The sequence below is a fragment of the Arabidopsis thaliana genome (genome assembly GCF_000001735.4).
Source record: "Arabidopsis thaliana chromosome 1 sequence".
NCBI lineage: Eukaryota > Viridiplantae > Streptophyta > Magnoliopsida > Brassicales > Brassicaceae > Arabidopsis > Arabidopsis thaliana.
The window spans coordinates 17,049,831-17,069,721 of NC_003070.9; the positions used below are offsets into that span (position 1 = coordinate 17,049,831).

The 19,891-nt window shown below is 34.8% G+C and overlaps 3 protein-coding genes and 1 pseudogene across 5 annotated transcripts; all 4 read left to right on the plus strand.

Annotated features, from left to right (window-relative positions):
• Nucleotides 1-800: 800 nt before the first annotated feature.
• AT1G45100 (RNA-binding (RRM/RBD/RNP motifs) family protein) lies at nt 801-2,359 on the plus strand (the record flags this gene model as incomplete). The annotated part of the gene is made up of 2 exons (NM_103585.1): nt 801-1,242; nt 1,308-2,359. The coding sequence occupies 2 exons, from the start codon at nt 801-803 to the stop codon at nt 2,357-2,359; spliced, it is 1,494 nt and encodes a 497-aa protein (NP_175125.1).
• A 285-nt stretch (nt 2,360-2,644) lies between these two features.
• AT1G45110 (Tetrapyrrole (Corrin/Porphyrin) Methylase) lies at nt 2,645-4,997 on the plus strand. Its single transcript, NM_103586.4, has 9 exons — nt 2,645-2,891; nt 2,970-3,037; nt 3,111-3,207; nt 3,298-3,426; nt 3,584-3,692; nt 3,784-3,928; nt 4,126-4,168; nt 4,265-4,438; nt 4,600-4,997. The coding sequence occupies exons 1-9, from the start codon at nt 2,742-2,744 to the stop codon at nt 4,714-4,716; spliced, it is 1,032 nt and encodes a 343-aa protein (NP_175126.2). The 5' UTR covers nt 2,645-2,741; the 3' UTR covers nt 4,717-4,997.
• A 527-nt stretch (nt 4,998-5,524) lies between these two features.
• On the plus strand, nt 5,525-9,925 carry AT1G45120 (annotated as a pseudogene; the record flags this gene model as incomplete). The annotated part of the gene is made up of 1 exon: nt 5,525-9,925.
• A 5,355-nt stretch (nt 9,926-15,280) lies between these two features.
• Nucleotides 15,281-19,439, plus strand: BGAL5 (beta-galactosidase 5). Of its 2 annotated transcripts, NM_103587.3 has the most exons (17): nt 15,281-15,796; nt 15,872-15,967; nt 16,108-16,220; nt 16,314-16,380; nt 16,451-16,543; nt 16,618-16,761; nt 16,845-16,933; nt 17,028-17,133; nt 17,218-17,305; nt 17,392-17,675; nt 17,760-17,938; nt 18,030-18,139; nt 18,213-18,322; nt 18,412-18,522; nt 18,616-18,729; nt 18,879-19,081; nt 19,169-19,439. In NM_103587.3, exons 1-17 carry the CDS (start codon nt 15,617-15,619, stop codon nt 19,278-19,280), a joined length of 2,199 nt encoding a protein of 732 aa, NP_175127.1. In that variant the 5' UTR covers nt 15,281-15,616; the 3' UTR covers nt 19,281-19,439. The 2 variants fall into 2 exon arrangements, with proteins under 2 accessions (NP_175127.1, NP_001320473.1); NM_001333243.1 differs by lacking the exons at nt 15,281-15,796; nt 15,872-15,967 and having other exon boundaries at nt 16,028-16,220; nt 19,169-19,432.
• Nucleotides 19,440-19,891: the final 452 nt, after the last annotated feature.

Sequence of the window (19,891 nt, forward strand, 5' to 3'; positions counted from 1 at the left end):
ATTTTGAAACCAGAAAACGGTTAAGGAAACTGAACCGGTTCCACGAAACGAAACCGCCTCCGTCAGTTTCTCGTTGGAGGGCAAATTCGGCCATTTTGGGCCTAATGGCTAAAACGTGGTTGACCCAGCCCACTTTGCCTATTTGTGAAAGAAAAAGTCACAAGGGTGTTATAACGTGAAATTTTCTTTTGTTTATATAATGCTTTGTGAACCCTAATCCCTTTATGATTTTGTTTTGTTTATTTCCTTTTTTCCAGATTTACCGAAGATTCGGATTAAGATTATTTTTGGTTAGATTTATCTTTTCTTATTCTTATTAATTAATTTAATATAAACAATTATCCTATTTTTCACCACTGATTTAAACAAAAATAAAAAAAAATACTTTCAACTGAAAAATTGTATTATTTTCTAAAATATTGAAATTTACACTACAATAAAGAGCAAGTACGTTTAAATACATACAAACTAGAATATCAACAAAGAATTTAATATTTGATCAATATATTTGCAAGTTAATTTTGAAAAATATCACATTGAAATATATATATATATATATATATATATATATATATATATAAATAAATAAATGGCGAGTTTATATAGTAAACATGAGTGTAAGGGAAATATATGAAAATTGGTTTCATGGATTTCTTTGAAAGAAAAAAAAAAATTGAGAATTACATAAATCTTGCTAACCAAATATTATTTTTTTTAACAAAAAGAGTATTTAAACTTTAACTTTGAACAAACCCTAGCTCCCCGGAAAATAAGCCGTCGCCGTTTTCATCTTCTTCTCCATGGAGAGTTCTAGCAAGGAATCGGCCGCCAAAGTTGTTCGATTGGGTAAGCGAAAGCCGGAAGCTGATTTGGAGACCAAACCTTTTCTCAGGAAACATAAGGAAACGTCTGAGGAGAAGGAGACAACGGAAGGATTTGCTTGTAGTCTTGAGCAACAAGATAATCTAATCTCAGCGAAGGCTGTTTCCGTAACGCTCTTTGTATCCGAGCTCTCTAGGCAAACAAAAATTTCAGATATCATCGATTTCTTCAGTGATGTTGGAGAAGTTGTTAATGTTCGAATTTGCTTAAGCCACACGGGAAGCTGTTGCGTTCTGGCTTTGTTGAGTTTTCTTCTGCTAGTGAGGCAAACAAGGCACTGGAAAAGAAGAATGGTGAATATTTGCACGATCAAGAGATTTCTCTTAAAGTTGCTCAGACAAGTCCATACCGTCCAATCAAGTTTTGCATCGAGCACAAGGTTTGGAACCAAGACTCCTTTCAACTAGATAGCCTTGTCATCGAAGAAGATGAGACACCTCCTGATTTTGTTGACGAAGTAGTCATTGTTTCCAATCTCTCTCCCCTAACTAAAATAGCACATATCAAAGGTTTCTTCAATGGTGTTGCACAAGTTGTTAGCGTTCGACTTGTTGTAAACCACGAGGGTAAGCATGTGGGCTATGGATTTGTTGAGTTTGCTTCTGCTTACGGAGCAAACAAGGCTCTGGAAGAGAAAAATGGTGAATATCTGCACAATCATAAGATTCTGTTGATGAAAGGACATGAATCTCCTGGTTTTGCTGAGGAAGCTGCCATAACAAAAACGCTCTTTGTTGCCAATCTCCGTGACTCCATTCAGATATCAGATATCATCAATTTCTTCAAAGATGTTGGAGAAGTTGTTCATGTTCGACTTATTGTAAACAGCCAGGGAAAGCATGCGGGCTGGGGTTTTGTTGAGTTTGCTTCTGCTAACGAAGCAGAGAAGGCGCTGGTAAAGAACGGTGAATATTTGCACAATTACAAGATTTCTCTTGACGGAGCTAAGACAGCTCCACACCGTCCACCCAAGTTTTGCCTAGATCACAAGGTTTGGTACGAAGACTACCTTCGAAGAGAGAGCCTTCTCATTAAAGAAGTTGAGGGAGTGGAAGGACTTGATGAAACTCCTGATTTTCTTGAGGAAGTTGCTGCAAGAAAAAATACAGTTTTTGTCGCCAATCTCCCTTACAACTGTCGTCTAATAGTACCAACTATCATCAATTTCTTCAGTGATGTTGGAGAAATTGTTCATATTCGAATTATTGTAGACCACATGGGTGAGCCTGTGGGCTGTGGCTTTGTGGAGTTTAATTCTTCCAACGAAGCAGAGAAGGCGCTGCAAAAGAAGACTGGTAAGATTTCTGTTGACGTGGCTGAGATAGCTTCATACCCTGTTGGACCCAAGTACAACGTTGCTAAGAAGCTTTGGTACGAAGACAACCTTCGACGAGGAATGCTTCTGAGGACCAAACCGGATCTGAAGAAACCTTCACTGATGAGTTTATGCTGCGGTCAGAGGGTTACCCTTCTCTGATAGAAGAAGAAAGATTTTAAGCTCTTTGGTGTGATAGAATGTGCAACTCTTTTTGTTATTAGTTCGGCTTTATATTATGGGATCCTGGTTAAGTTTTTGTCTGAACGTAACCTTAAGCTAAGATATGCTTACTTTTGAATGTCTTGGTGTTAAATCACTATATACCTTCATTATTACCTAAACGTATAAAAAAAACTTTAACTTTGTCGAAATCGCTGCTAACCACATAGGTATTAAGTTCTAACCGAAACAAAACCAAAAACCGATCCATAATCCTTTGGTTCGGTTCGGTTAGGGTTTATGAGACAGAAGCTAAAAAGACACCATTTTTAGCTTTGGAAGATAAACAGAGAAGAAGCTTAACACAGAGAAGTGCGCGGGAATGGCGAGAGTTTGTCTTCCTTGTTCTTTCCTTCGTACCTCTACTCTCTCGATTCTCTTCCGTTCACCGATTCTCTCCACAACCGCCGCAATTTCATTTTGCTCGTCGTCGGAGTTCGCCGACTCTGTAGCCAAGGATGATTCAAAACGCGTAAAAATTCACTCATCTCTGTTTCTGGATCAAATTCGATTACGGTTTTAGGGTTTCTTACAATTTAGCTGCTTTCAGGGTCCTCTCAAGCCTGGGCTTTACCTCGTCGGAACTCCAATCGGAAACCTCGAAGATATCACTTTACGGTACTCTTCAATATCTAAGCTTCTTTGCATTGTTTGAAATGTGTTCTGATTTCTAATGCTTAGAATTTGTTAGTGCGATTCGTGTATTGAGATCTGCGGATGTGATACTCTCTGAGGATACAAGACACTCTGGGAAGTTGCTACAGTATTACAATATTAAAGCTCAGCTTGTAAGTTACTTGTATATGGAAAGTAGTAGTAGTAGTCTCTTTGGTTTTTATCATGTGATGGTTTTGAATTTATGAGGTTTAGGTTTGTAGCTTAGTTATCACAAGTTCAACGAGGCTCAGAGAGAACAAGCGGTGTTGACACGGTTGAAACAAGGAGAGATTGTTGCACTTATCAGCGATGCTGGCACACCGGGAATTAGTGATCCCGGTACTCAACTTGTGAGTGCATATTATAGCTTCTCCTTTGAGCTTTTTTCCAGGCTAGTTTTGTTTATAATCAACTTACTTACTAGTGTGTTACACATAGTCTGAAAATGTTCTCTAGTCACTTATAAGCTGAAGAGTATGAGAAACAAGTGCTATCATCTTTCCTCAGGCTAAAATGTGTGCGAAAGAAAATATAGATGTGATTCCAATCCCTGGGGCTTGTGCTGTAGTTGCTGCTCTTTCTGCATCTGGTTTGGAGACAGATGAGTTCACATTCGGTAACTTCTTCTCCGATTTACCGGTCAACCTGATGCGAACCTGGCTTTATATAAAGTTTATAATTTCTGAACTACTTTGTTTTTAATACAGTTGGATTTCTTCCTAAGCATTCTGGAACAAGGAAGGAGAGGCTGATTGTTTCATCAAATGAGACAAGAACACAGATCTTTTATGTTCCCCCTCATAAGTTGTCACAGTTTCTTGAAGAAACAACCCCTTACTTTGGTGAATCAAGGTTTGTTGCATGTTTCAAGCAAGTTATGTTAACATCTGCTGGATTGATATCTATGTACATCCACTTTCTTTTCTCTCTTGTTCCTTATTGTTGATATTTGATGAATTAAGCCTCTCTCAATGCGATATCTTTTATCTTCTAGTGTTACGACTTAGAAGCAGTCCCATGCCTGGTCCTGACATAGATTTATGGTGCAGGCAATGTGTAATAGCTCGAGAGATTACAAAGCTGCATGAAGAGGTAACATCCTTTATCACTTTATATGTAACGTGTGTTAGTAATACATGAAACTTTATGGTAAACCCCCCACTGATGAGAGATGCTCTTCTACTATAGTTTTGGAGGGGTTCGATAGCGGAAGCCAAGCAAGAGTTTCTGATCCGCCAACCAAAAGGAGAAATCACGCTTTTGATAGAAGGAAAGGAAGAAACCAAAGCTGAAAATCCAACAGAGTCTCAACTTGAAGAAGAGTTGAGAGGCCTGATCTCTGATGGGCATAGCCTTTCCACGGTAACCATTTTGATTTGAGAACTTACTCTTCTTGGAAACTAAGCTTCAATTACCATACGTTACAGATATAGAATTGAACTTAGACTGTTCAGTTCATAGATATTGATCGATATGTGACTTAATGACTTAATGATTCCGGATTTAACATCAAACTTTATCAGGCGGTGAAAACGGTTGCAGAAAGAACATCAATGAGAAAGAAAGAAGTATATTCTCTGGCATTGAAGAAATTCGGGAAGCAGATTCGGGTAGAAGAAGAAGATGAAGCTGATGAGTAAAATGAGAGGATATTGCCATGTCAAAGCTTTTGCTTCAAACTCATTGATGTCATGTTGTAAAACTGTTGCGTTAAGTCTCACACCTCAAAGCTCTTGAGCTTTGGATCTTGATTTGGTGAATTTAGAGTATAGTAAGAGTTAGTACCTCCAGATTGTTTTAGTATTCACTTGGTTAGGTTTGGTGCTGATAAAAATTTTAGCTACCAAAATGGATACTCATTAGAAACCAAACTGGTAGCGTTTGTTATATGTTAAAATAAATTATTGAGAAACAGGATCTTACATTTTCTCTAATTTAGTGAGAGTTTTTTTAGTAATTGACAATTATTCAAATTATTATATGAATCACCGAAAATACTATTAGAAGTAATAATAGATTTTAGTTAGTATATACTTAGGCTATACTTGTGAATAATAGAAGTGGTTAAGGGCTCGGTATAGTCCGGTTTATTCATCTAAGGTGAATCTCTTGGTTATTTCTGGTTTAGTAGAGTCTGTATACTATACATGATTGTAATAAACTCTTTGGATCATTAATGAGAAATTGAGCTTTCACCATGTTTTCCCTCTCGTTCATGGTTCCTATTATGGTATCAGAGCATTTTCTGCTCTTGCTTCTCTGATTTCTCATCGATTTCTCATTGTTTTCTTCGTTTTTCACCGTTAAAGTGTTGAATCTATCCTGGATTTGTGTTGATTTGAGCTCTAGCTGATCAGAATCACCTCCTGAAGCTTCGATTCAAGTTCCGTTAACACATTTGAGCTTCGATCTCTCTATCCATGGTGAAACAGAAGAAGAAAGCGCAGAATCGGAGTTCTTCTCCAACATCTGAGTATTCACCGATGAAGACTCGAGCTGGTTCTTCATATCCAGTTGCCGATGACATCGTTGAACCTCCGTCTCTCAAAATTACGGCTAATCGCGATCGTTTTCAATCACATTCCGCAGCGATTGAATCATACGACAATGCTCATAGTCCGTTCTTCCTTCACTCATCAGATCATCTAGGTCTGAATATTGTTTCTCATGTTCTTGATGGAACGAGTTACAACAATTGGTCTATAGCTATGCGAATGAGTTTAGATGCAAAGAATAAGTTGAGCTTTGTTGATGGATCTCTTCCTAGGCCTGATGTTAGTGATCGTATGTTCAGGATCTGGAGTAGATGCAATAGTATGGTTAAAACTTGGTTATTGAATGTGGTGAGTAAGGAGATTTATGATAGCATACTGTATTATGAAGATGCAGTTGAAATGTGGAATGATCTATTCTCAAGGTTCAGAGTGAGTAATCTTCCAAGGAAGTATCAGCTTGAACAGTCAATTCATACTCTGAAACAGAGAAATCTGGATTTATCCACTTATTACACGAAGAAGAAGACACTTTGGGTACAGCTGGCTAACACTAGAGTTCTCACAGTGAGGAAGTGTAATTGTGACCATGTTAAGGAATTGCTCGAAGAGGCTGAGACTAGCAGAATCATTCAGTTTCTTATGGGGTTGAATGATAACTTTGCTCACATTAGGGGACAGATTCTGAACATGAAACCACGTCCAGGCTTAACTGAGATATACAATATGCTTGATCAAGATGAGAGTCAGCGTCTAGTTGGAAGTACTCCCTTATCAAATCTGACTGCTGCCTTTCAAGTTCAAGCTTCTCCTGTTATTGATTCTCAAGTTAATATGGCTCAAGGTTCATACAAGAAACCTAAGTGTTCTTTCTGCAACAAGCTTGGTCATTTGGTAGACAAATGCTATAAGAAGCATGGTTATCCACCTGGTTCCAAATGGACTAAAGCGCAGACTATTGGTTCTACCAATCTTGCAAGTACTCAGCTCCAGCCGGTGAATGAGACACCGAGTGAGAAGACAGATTCTTGTGAAGAGTTCTCGACTGATCAAATCCAGACTATGATTTCTTATCTTAGTACTAAGCTTCACACTGCATCTATCTCACCCATGCCGATAACATCTTCTGCTTCGACTTCTGCAAGTCCCTCCGTACCTATGATCTCACAGATCTCAAGTACATTCCTGTCACTATTCTCAAATGCCTATTATGACATGCTTATTTCTTCTATATCTCAAGAACCGGCTGTGTCTCCTAGAGCTTGGGTAATAGATTCAGGAGCCATTCACCATGTTACACACAATAGAGACCTATATCTAGAATTCAGGATCTTAGAAAATACCTTTGTTAGACTCCCAAATGATTGTACTGTTAAGATAGCAGGCATAGGGTTCATTCAACTGTCTGATGCAATCTCTCTCCACAATGTGCTTATATTCCTGAATTTAAATTCAATTTGATCAGTGTTAGTGTTCTCACAAAATCTTTAAAAACAAAAGTTAGTTTTACGTCTGATGAATGTTTTGTTCAGGAACTTACAAAGGAGTTGATGATTGGTAGAGGTAGTCAAGTTGGGAATCTTTATGTTCTGGATTCAATGAAAATAATCATACTGTGTCTTTAAAAGGTACCAATTCTATGAGTCCTGAGTTTTCTATTTGCTCGTCTGTTGTTGTTGATTCTATTACATGGCATAAGAGATTAGGTTATCCTGCTTATTCTAAGATAGATTTGTTGTCTGATGTATTGAATCTTAAAGATAAAAAGATAAATAAAGAACATTCACCAGTTTGTCGTGTTTGTCATTTGTCAAAACAAAAACATTTATCTTTTCAATCTAGACAAAACATGTGTAAGGCTGCATTTGATTTGGTTCATATTGATACTTGGGGACCTTTCTATGTCCTTACTAAAGATGGTTTTAGATATTTCCTCACTATTGTTGATGATTTTAGTAGAGCCACTTGGAATTATTTGCTAAAGAACAAATCAGATGTTTTGCATGCTTTTCCGACTTTCATTAATATGGTTCACACTCAATATCAGACTAAGCTAAAATCAGTTAGATCAGACAATGCACATGAATTGAAATTTACTGATTTGTTTGCTGCACATGGTATTGTTGCATATCATTCATGTCCTGAAACTCCTGAACAAAATTCTGTGGTAGAGAGAAAGCATCAACACATCTTGAATGTTGCTAGAGCCTTACTGTTTTAGAATTTTGGGGAGATTATGTATTAACCGCAGTGTTTCTAATCAATAAATTACCTACCCATGTCTTATATAATAAGTCTCCTTATGAGAAGCTTAAGAACATACCTCCTACTTATGAATCTTTAAAGACCTTTGGTTGTTTGTGTTATAGTTCATCTTCTCCTAAACATAGACATAAGTTTGAGCCTAGGGCTAGAGCCTGTGTCTTTCTAGGATATCCTCTAGGTTACAAAGGGTATAAGCTATTAGATATAGAGACACATGCCGTTTCTATTTCAAGACATGTCATTTTCCATGAGGATATTTTTTCTTTCATATCATCCACTATCAAGGATGATATCAAAGAGTTATTTCCTCTATTACAGTTCCCTGCTAAACCCGATGATTTGCCTCTTGAGCAAACATCACTCTCTGATGCACATCCACATCAAGATGTGTCATCCTCCAAGGCTTTGGTTCCTTTCGATCCACAGTCTAAAAGACAAAAGAAACCCCCAAAACACTTTCAGGATTTTCATTGTTATAATAATACTAGTACTATCTTATATCCCATAAAAGACTATATCTCTTATTCATATATAGTTGAGCCTTTTCATGCCTTTATTAACAATATCACAAATGCGGTAGTCCCACAAAGATATTCAGAAGCTAAAGATTTTAAGGCATGGTGTGATGCGATGAAAGAGGAGATTGGTGCTATGATTCAGACTAATACCTGGAGTGTGGTAAGTCTTCCTCCTAATAAGAAAGCTATTGGTTGTAAATGGGTCTTCACTATCAAACACAATGCAGATGGAAGTATAGAGAGATACAAGGCACGTTTGGTTGCAAAAGGGTATACTCAAGAGGAGAGTTTGGATTATGAAGAAACCTTCTCACCTGTTGCTAAGTTGACTTCTGTTAGAATGATGTTGTTGCTTGCTGCCAAAATGAAGTGGTCAGTTCTTCAACTAGACATTTCTAATGCATTTTTGAATGGAGATTTGGATGAAGAGATATATATGAAGATTCCCCCAGGTTATGCAGATCTTATTGGTGAATCTTTGCCTCCTCATGCTGTTTGTCGTTTGCATAAATCAATTTACGGCCTCAAACAAGCTTCTCGGCAATGGTATCTCAAACTGTCCAACACTTTGAAGGGAATGGGTTTTCAGAAGTCTAATGCAGATCATACTTTGTTTATCAAGTTTGCAAGTGGAGTTTTGATGGGAGTTTTGGTCTATGTGGATGACATAATGATTGTGAGTAACAGTGATAATGCAGTGACTCAGTTTACTACAGAACTGAAGTCTTATTTCAAGTTGAGAGATTTGAGTGCAGCTAAATACTTTTTTGGTATTGAGATTGCACGTTCAGCTAAAGGGATTTCAATTTGCCAAAGGAAATACATTTTGGAGTTGTTATCTACTACAGGTTTTCTTGGTAGTAAGCCTTCTTCAATTCCTTTGGATACGAGTGTCAAGTTGAACAAAGAAGATGGTGTTCCTCTGACTGATTCTACCTCTTATAAAAAGTTGGTTGAGAAGTTGATGTACTTGCAGATTACAAGACATGGTATTGCCTATGCAGTCAACACTGTGTGTCAGTTTTCTCATGCTCCAACAAGTGTTCATTTGAGTGTTGTTCATAAAGTTCTCCGATATTTAAAAGGCACAGTTGGGCAAGGTCTTTTCTATCCTGCAGATGATAAATTTGATTTGAAAGGTTACACAGATTCAGACTTTGGTTCTTGTACCGATTCTCGTCGTTGTGTTGCTGCTTATTGCATGTTCATTGGAGACTCTTTGGTTTCATGAAAATCAAAGAAGCAAGATACAGTTTCTATGAGTACAGCAGAAGCAAAGTTTCGAGCTATGTCACAAGGCACTAAGGAGATGATTTGGCTTTCTAGGCTTCTTAATGACTTCAAGGTGCCATTCGTTCCTCCAGCTTATCTCTATTGTGATAATACAGCTGCTTTGCACATCGTCAACAATTCATTGTTATAAGACACGGGAGGCAGTTGAATCAGGTTTTATTAAAACCATGCTTGTGGAGACTGGCGAACATGTGGCTGATCCATTGACTAAGGCCATTTATCCGGCTCAGTTTCACAAGCTTATTGGCAAGATGGGAGTGTGCAGCCCCACTACCATCTTGGGTGTGTGTGTGTGGTGGGGGGGGGGGGGGGGGATTAGCTTGTATATACTTAGGCTATACTTGTGAATAATAGAAGTGGTTAAAGGATCGGTATAGTCCGGTTTATTCATCTAATTAAGGTGAATCTTTTGGTTATTTCTGGTTTAGTAGAGTCTATATACTATAGATGATTATAACAAACTCTTTAGATCATTAATGATAAATTGAGCTTTCACCATGTTTTCCCTCTCGTTCATGGTTCCTATTAGTTAGAAAGTATATTAACTACAGTCAGGCTCGGCAGCAAAATATATTATAGTTTTAAGAAGCATTAAATTTTGAGAAAAAGTCTTACCGTAAAACTGTTGTAGTCTCGATTTTAAAGTAACATCTACTAGGTACTAATTCTGAAGTTAAAGATTTGATGTATAGTTATATATTGACAATTACAAAAACGGTAATTTTAGTGGTATAATATAGTTATTAGTGTAAATTTGTTTTAGACCTATAGTCAAATTTAACTTGGTTTGACACGGATCTATACTCTTAAGTTTTAGGATAGCCTTTATCAAATCTGATCGTCACAGATTGGAAAACAAAATTATTTTACCCAATTCTATCTAAACCTGGATATGAGTTTGATAATGTTTTTCTTTATTGTATAATAAACGATAGTATAACTGTTTTTACGTAAGATATATATATATATATACAATATTTTCTTGATTTTATTTTATGTTTAGATGAATAAAATAATTATTTGTATACTATATTACTGTATGAAGACTTTACATAAATATAGGAACTTTTTATGTGTTTTTCCTACATTCTTATTCATACAAGGATAATAATAATGAGCAAATTCAAATTATTCAGTTTTTTAAAACAATCAGTTACAAATATATAAATTTCGCGGACAAAATTACAAATATATAAAGAGATTTTGAATCTTATAATTTTCATCAAATATTGTAGTTTATGATCTTGTTACCGATTGATATATGTTAGAGTAAGACATAGTTTCTGTAAAAGCCAATGTTGATAAGGGTGAAATAGAATCTCTTTCGGTTCATCGATTTAGGGCTTGAAGATTGTTTCTTTTTCTTCAGATTGTGTCTCATACATTTTTGAAATGAACATAATTCTTATGAAGTGTACGAAAATTTTATCATAATGTTTGGGGGAATGATGTCCTTTGAACATGAAAATATTAATTTTGAAACATATGTTGACCTCTTATTTTATTTACAATCATTGCTTGTCAAATGACCACTTAATATTGATATGAGAATGCTTAACATTATTATTTACACGTATAATGTCATTTCGTCTGGATCAGCCATACACCGACGTAAACGGAACGGAGATTAAGCGGCGTTTACGTGTATAACAATTTTCAATAAGAGTGACAAACGGCGCTTAAACGGCATCTCACTCCTCGTTATCAACAAAACTAATCAAAAGCTCCACTGTCACTGCAGTGCGCATCTTTTTACTCTTAGTTTTTGATTTATATCTTTATAATCATGATTCCATAATCATTTTTAATCCAGTCGTCACAAAATATCCGATATTCACATATCAATTTATTTTTACGCATCCACTAACGATTCATTTTTCCTTTTTGGGCATCCACTAACAATATTTAAAGACAAATGCATACACGAATTCAAATCAAATGGTATTATAAGCTGTGATGGTACACGGATAAACATAAACTACGAAATCTATGTAACAATCTAATTCGTGTTGACTTGACAAAAATTTGGTTTTGGCTAGGTATGATGATAGAAAAACACTGATAAATTATTTAAGGAAAAAATTCGGAAAAAATTCGAAAAGAACTTCAACTAATTTTTATTTGAAATTTTAATATTCAACTGTTTTTTATTGGAAAATAAAAACATAATATATAAAATTGATCTTAAAAAATACGATATAATTTTGATTGGTGAAATCATACATACAAGTTAACAAGCGTTAATTTGGGTGACATAATTGCTAAAGTGGAGTTAATAGTTAACAAGCCAGTTTGAAAACAAATGAGGGGACTGTAATTTTTTACTTAGTCCAGTTAACCACGGATTTTTAACTATTAATCTCGGTTTAACGATTCTGTTACCCAAATTAACGTCTTTTAACTCGTACGTATGATTTAACCAATCAAAAATATATCGTATTTTTTTTACACCAATTTAATTCATTAGATTTTTATTTTTTATAAAACAATTGAGTATTAAAATTCTAAAAAAAATTAATTAGCGTTTTTTTGAAATTTTCCCAATTATTTAGCTATCATACTATCAGTTATGATCATATATAGCTATATATAATAGAATTTATCTATATGAAAACAGATATTATTCACGTAATTAAAGAAACAAAATAAACCCGTTATAGCTAATCTATTGTGACAACACTTTTTCCTAAAGAGGAACAATAGGTGGCACACAAATCAGAAATCATAGGTCCAAATTTGTTTACGTAAAGAAGCTAGGTTAATAGAAGATGATGAGCACATGTTCAAAATCCTCGTGGAAGCTAAGTTTTAATCATTTTGGAAGGACATTGAGTGAAACCAAAGTATGCATGGAATATGGATTGAGACCAAAGTATACTGTCGTCCACGACCCAATGAAACAAAACTAAAAATAAATGTAATGCACATGAACTATCAGATAAATTTCTTGGAATAATATATTATGGATATATGTATAATGCAAAGGATAAAATAAAAGAATTGTAAATCTGGATCACGATCACATGCAATGGAGCCCAGCAAACCCATCACCGTGTTGCTTCTTCTTCTGCTTCTCCTTGTTGTCGTTTTCGCACATGTTTCTATGGTCCGGTTCCTATTAAGCTATTATAAATCATGATTTCAACATCAAACCTAATTCATTATCTCATCGACTTTAAATTTCATTAGTCGGTGTGGGTGTTGCCAGTTTTATTTGGTCTATATTGTTTATTGGATTATAATGTCCGGTTTTCTTTAGTCAAACATGAACTTTTTTGTTGCAAAGTTTTTATTTGGTATGCTTTTGTTAACATGAACTTGTAGTCCGGTTTTCAATATAGTTTTAAAAGGTAATTAGCCAAATAGCTTTATTTGATTAACGAAAATAAAAAATGTCGTGAGAACTATTCTTTTGCGTTTTTCTCAAATGAAATTATATCTGATATTTAAAAGACTATATAATCAAGAATCATTTGTTTCTTTTAGAAACTTTCACAATTTTTCAAAATAATGCTAATTAACAAACTGTTCATAATGTCCGTGTCTTCCCGTATTATATATTATGTATGTAAACAAGATTTCTCCTAATTGGCTTTCTAAACCTTCAATTAATACAATACTGGACAAAACGAAAAAGAATACCGATCATGGCTCGTAATCTTTCTAAAATACTCTGCATGCTATAATTATTCTTCCCATAATTAATAGTAACTTTATAAATGACATAATATACAACTCCTTCTGTTTCATTATATTTGTAGTTTAAGGAATTTTGTTTTTCTGCAAAATGTTATTTTTATTCATCTATGCAAAAATTAATATATTTAATAATTTTTGACCAATTATATTTTACAGTATATTTTCTTATTGGTTGAATTAAATGTAGTTAATGATATTTTTATAGAAAAAAAGATAAATTAAATAAGATTTTTGTGTTTTCTTAATCTTTGTGAAAAAACCTTAAACTACAAATATAGTGAATCAGAAGGAGTACTAATTAAATAGTAAGTATAGCCAATTCATTTATGATAACATTTAATTTAATTATGTACTAAACCAATATAGTTGATATAGTTGTTACTTGTTAGAGATATTTTTTCCAAATAAACATAAACGTTATTAGCATAGGGCCCCCTACTTAACTATATGCGTTTGTCATGCGAGATATGACCAAAAAATATGGCTCACATTCGTTTGGTAAGATTAGCGTTAGTCAGAAAAAGCGAAACACAAATTAATCCAATTCACTACCCGTACATGTATAATCTGAGAAACTTGTTACTATTTTAGATTTATTGTAATTGTATCTCATCTCATGTATATTTTGCCTAAATACTCATAAGGAATAAATAGTAGATGTGATGTGACGTTGTTGCTTTTTTGCCTCGGCCCTTCTTCCATGTGGAGCCATTTCCTAACTTTAAACTTTTGTCTCTTGTTTCTCTCATTAAAAATGATTCAATATTAACAAAATTTCTTTTGCAAGTTACATTTTATGATATGAAAATAACACTAATATCAATAAGCAAAAATACGTTAAAGCAAGGATATTATCAAGATATTTTTTTCTATAGTAATTCTCTAAGACTATAAGTCTAAACCTATAAATATAACGAAAATGTGTAGAATAAATTATTTATTTTTGTATTTAAATGGTTTCGAAATCTTGAGAATTCACTTTGTCAAGATGAAACATACAAATTTAAACTAATATTTAGAAATAAGTTCTACTTTCACTTTCGAGTTTCTACATTTTTAACTTGCAAACTACAAAATTTATGAAAATTCAGTCTATAATAAAATTAAATATTGAAACTCTAAAACTTGCAACAAAAAAAACTCTGAACTACCTCAAGATTAAAATCTAAAATAATTTATTTTTAAAAAATATGAAAAATTGAAATATAAGTAACACATAATTCCAACCACAATAAAACCTCTATAAATTAATAATGTTGGGATGAGAAAATTAATAATTTAGAGAGGTATTAATTTATCGATAAATTAATAATTATTAATTTATAAAGAGATTTTACAAATTTTGTATTTTTTTTACAAAAATTTGATATAAAAGTAGTTTTTTCTTTAAAATTAATTATTTTTCTAAAACTAATTACAAAGAAAAAATAATTATTAAATTTCAAAAAATAATACAAAGTTTTTTTCGACGTAATAAAAATATTAGAATTAAACTCTACAAATAATTAATGGAAATCGAAGAAAAAATAATACTAAGTCATATTTTAATAAATATTGATATATATATATATATATATATATGTGTATATATTAGTAAATTTACATAATTATTAATTTATAATATTGATGAGACCATATATTTATATAAGATTTTCGAAAAAGTTATTATCTTATTAATTTATCGATTTGTATCAATTTTTACACTGGTCCCAACTCGGGACCGGAAGAATTTATTAATTTATAGATGTTACTAATTTATCGAATATTAATTTATGGAGGTTATACTGTAGTATTAACAAATCATCAAATACGATTTCACACAAAATTTTGAAAAAAAAACAAAATTAGTAATCTAACAACACAAGATTATAATTGCATTTCCAATACACAAATCAACAACTCTTCATTCTCAACAACCATTCAATATCTAAATCAAAATTTTCTACAAAACCCATAGAAAAGCAATCACTTTTCCACCACAATAAAATCGAAAACAAACATTTTGTATGTATATGTAAAAGTTAATGCAAACATTAATTTAAAACTATATGGAAAGCTCCATTAATTTATTTTTAATCTCCCAACTAATTCACTACACCAATTTTGTATGAGAGTAGGCGACGAAACCACAAGTACCTATATCAGAGAATCAGAGACCAACGTCACTTATTTACACACTCTGTTTTCTTTTTTTTGGTTGCTTCTTCTCTGATCTTTCTTTCTTTTTTTTTTTTTGAAAGAATCAATTTCCCTCTCAAATCAGAAATCTAAAAATGGGAACAACGATCTTGGTTCTCTCCAAGATCCTAACTTTCTTACTAACAACAATGCTGATTGGATCCAGTGTGATCCAGTGTAGTAGTGTAACCTACGATAAGAAAGCTATCGTCATCAATGGCCACCGTAGAATCCTCCTCTCTGGTTCTATTCACTACCCAAGAAGCACTCCTGAGGTAAGAAAAATCGAATCTTTATCATAGAACAAAAATGGGTTTTGTTTAAATTTGATGTTTTCTTTTTGTTTATAGATGTGGGAAGATCTTATAAAGAAAGCTAAAGACGGTGGCTTGGATGTTATTGATACTTATGTTTTCTGGAATGGTCATGAACCTTCTCCTGGAACTGTACACAATTCTTCTTCTTTCTTGTTAAATTCTTCTTTAAAGTTACTAACTTTATCAAATCTAGATTTGGGTTTTTGGAGTTTTAGATTCTCTTCTATACTATGAGTGAAGTTGGTGGGGTTTTGTTTTTTTTATTGCAGTACAATTTCGAAGGAAGATATGATTTGGTAAGATTCATTAAGACGATTCAGGAAGTGGGTCTTTATGTTCATCTCAGAATTGGTCCTTATGTTTGTGCAGAATGGAATTTTGGGTAATGTTCATTAAATTTCTCTTTAAAAAAGTCAATTTTTGAAATTTGAAACTGATTTCTTGAAAGTTGTGTTTTTTTTTTTTTTGGTGGCAGAGGGTTTCCTGTGTGGTTGAAGTATGTAGATGGGATTAGTTTCAGAACTGACAATGGACCCTTCAAGGTAATAATAAATGTTGGTTATTGTTTAATTTTGGATTAGTATAGTGTTAACATTTGTGTATTGGTTAAAGTCTGCAATGCAAGGATTCACAGAGAAGATTGTTCAGATGATGAAAGAACATAGATTCTTTGCGTCACAAGGTGGACCTATCATTCTTTCTCAGGTATTATACAAGTTCACTAATCTTTTTTTTTTTTTGTGACATTGCTTAAAAGGTTTGATCTTTGAATGTATTAGATTGAGAATGAGTTTGAACCAGATCTTAAAGGGCTTGGACCGGCTGGTCACTCGTATGTCAATTGGGCTGCGAAAATGGCGGTCGGTTTAAACACGGGAGTACCGTGGGTGATGTGCAAGGAAGATGATGCACCTGACCCAATTGTGAGACTAATCTTTTAAACTTTTGTGATTGATAAGAGTAGTAATGTACTATGTTGTAATTTCTTGTGCTTCTTGTTTTGTAGATAAACACTTGCAACGGATTCTACTGTGATTATTTTACTCCAAATAAACCGTATAAGCCAACTATGTGGACAGAGGCATGGAGTGGCTGGTAAAAACAAATACTTTCTTTGCAAAACTGTAATGTTATTAGAGACACAAAATGTTTACTGATTGTGTTTGTTGTCCACTATGATGGTGAAAAGGTTCACAGAGTTTGGTGGAACTGTTCCTAAACGACCTGTAGAGGATCTAGCATTTGGAGTAGCTCGTTTCATTCAAAAGGGCGGTTCGTATATAAACTACTACATGGTAATTAGTCCTTGCACGAACATTACGAAAAACTGTTTTCGGTTTCGGTTTCATTCTGATGCTTGTTGTGTGGTGATGTGACAGTACCATGGAGGAACAAACTTTGGACGCACCGCAGGAGGTCCATTTATCACCACTAGTTATGACTATGATGCTCCTATCGATGAATACGGTACAATTTTCTTACATTCAGTTGTGCAAAATGTTGTTTAGCCTTTTACAATTTTACGAAAAAAGTCTGTTTTTTCGATGATGCAGGGTTGGTCCAAGAGCCCAAGTACAGTCATCTTAAGCAGCTTCATCAGGCAATCAAGCAATGTGAAGCTGCCTTAGTTTCTTCTGATCCACATGTTACTAAACTAGGAAACTACGAGGAGGCTCATGTGTTCACTGCTGGCAAAGGAAGTTGTGTAGCTTTCTTAACGAACTATCACATGAATGCACCTGCAAAAGTAGTGTTCAATAACCGACACTATACTCTACCTGCTTGGTCCATCAGCATTCTTCCAGATTGTAGAAACGTTGTTTTCAACACTGCGACGGTAAGTAATGGACTAGTAGTTGCTGTTTTGGTGGGAAAGCCTTTAGTTGCATCATGTTGAAGCTAATATGAAGTTGTTGGACAGGTTGCTGCAAAGACATCACATGTGCAAATGGTGCCATCTGGTTCCATATTGTACTCGGTTGCTAGATACGATGAAGATATTGCTACTTATGGAAACCGTGGGACAATCACAGCTCGTGGATTGTTGGAGCAGGTTAATGTTACACGAGATACAACTGATTACCTGTGGTACACAACCAGGTACATTTTGAATATCCAATAGTAACATTATCTTTGCTTCTCAAACATGATTTGTTCTTGGAAAATGAATCGGTGTTTCCGGGGATTGCAGTGTGGATATTAAGGCATCAGAATCATTCTTGCGTGGAGGAAAATGGCCAACTCTTACAGTGGATTCTGCAGGGCATGCTGTTCATGTGTTTGTCAATGGACATTTTTACGGTATGATACATTCTTTTGCTAACTCACTCCTAAGAAAACAGCTGTTTCATCATTTTCTGTTTGAATGAAATAGGATCTGCCTTTGGAACAAGAGAAAACAGAAAGTTTTCATTTAGCTCCCAAGTCAATCTACGAGGTGGAGCTAACAAAATCGCACTACTGAGTGTAGCAGTTGGGTTGCCGGTTAGTTCTAAGGATGAAATAAACTGCATGTTTGTTTTAGTTTCTGTTGCAGACTGATAAATATTGTTTCCTTTTTGTGTGTTGTGAAGAATGTTGGACCACATTTTGAGACGTGGGCCACAGGAATCGTCGGGTCTGTGGTGCTTCATGGCCTTGACGAGGGTAACAAAGACTTGAGTTGGCAGAAATGGACTTATCAGGTGAGATTCAATAATGCTTACAAGATGAAACTCTCATGGATAGTTAACAACCGAAACTAAATAACATTTCCGCCTTTTCGGGTACTTCAACAGGCTGGTCTGCGAGGGGAATCAATGAACTTGGTCTCTCCTACTGAGGACTCCTCTGTTGATTGGATCAAAGGCTCATTGGCTAAGCAAAACAAACAACCTTTGACATGGTACAAGGTAAATAAGAAACTCTGACTTGTCCAAGCCCTTTTTAACCAATAATCTGTAATATTAAGTCTTGAGTCTAGTTATAGTAGACCTATAGACATGACAAGCTGAAACATGTTCACGTTGACCCAATGTGTATTTGCTTATCACATATGCAGGCCTATTTTGACGCGCCTAGAGGGAACGAGCCGCTGGCTTTGGATCTAAAGAGTATGGGGAAAGGGCAAGCTTGGATAAACGGGCAAAGCATAGGGAGATACTGGATGGCATTTGCCAAAGGAGACTGCGGAAGTTGTAACTACGCTGGAACATACAGGCAGAACAAATGCCAGTCTGGTTGTGGCGAGCCGACACAAAGATGGTAACAATAATGCTTTGTTCTTAACTATACATTTTCGAGCTACTTAAGCTCTCTTCTAGTATTAAAATGAGTCTTTTTTGTATGTAGGTATCATGTTCCGCGTTCGTGGTTGAAGCCAAAAGGGAACTTGTTAGTACTTTTTGAAGAACTTGGTGGAGATATATCCAAAGTCTCTGTTGTGAAGAGATCAGTAAACTAACTTAAAAAATAAAACCAATATTGTGTGTGCATTACACTAAAAGCATTACTCGTGCTGTGTTTAATTTATCCCTCTTTGTGAACAGAAACCATATTTGAAACTCGAGATAGTTATAATACAAAATGTGTAGTAAAAATGCATCATTTTATTATATACCAAAGGTAAAATTAAACTTTGAAGTAATAGCGATTTAGGAAATTAGGATAGAGAGATTTAGAAACCATTAGCAATCAAGCAGAAGCAACATGGCCACTATGGTGCACAAGCTTCCGCTGGAGGATTTCGCAGCGCCGAAAACACGATCAATAACTTGGCCCTTTTTCATGAAGACGAAAGTGGGCAATATTGTCCTAAATTCGAAATCATCACGCGGTGCAATGCAATCTAACGGTGAATTTAGTGGGCTAAAGGTCAATGGTGTGATGATGACACGATGCTCTTGACAAAGTTCCTATGACGACCACGCCTAAGGTCAACGGCGTCGTAGTGACACGATGCTTTTTTTTTAAAAAAAATTTTAGCTTGCATCAAGACTTGAAATGTAACTTAACGGAGAGCACGGTAGAGGGCAGATCAACAATAAAGTCGCGATTGACAATCTTATCAAAGGA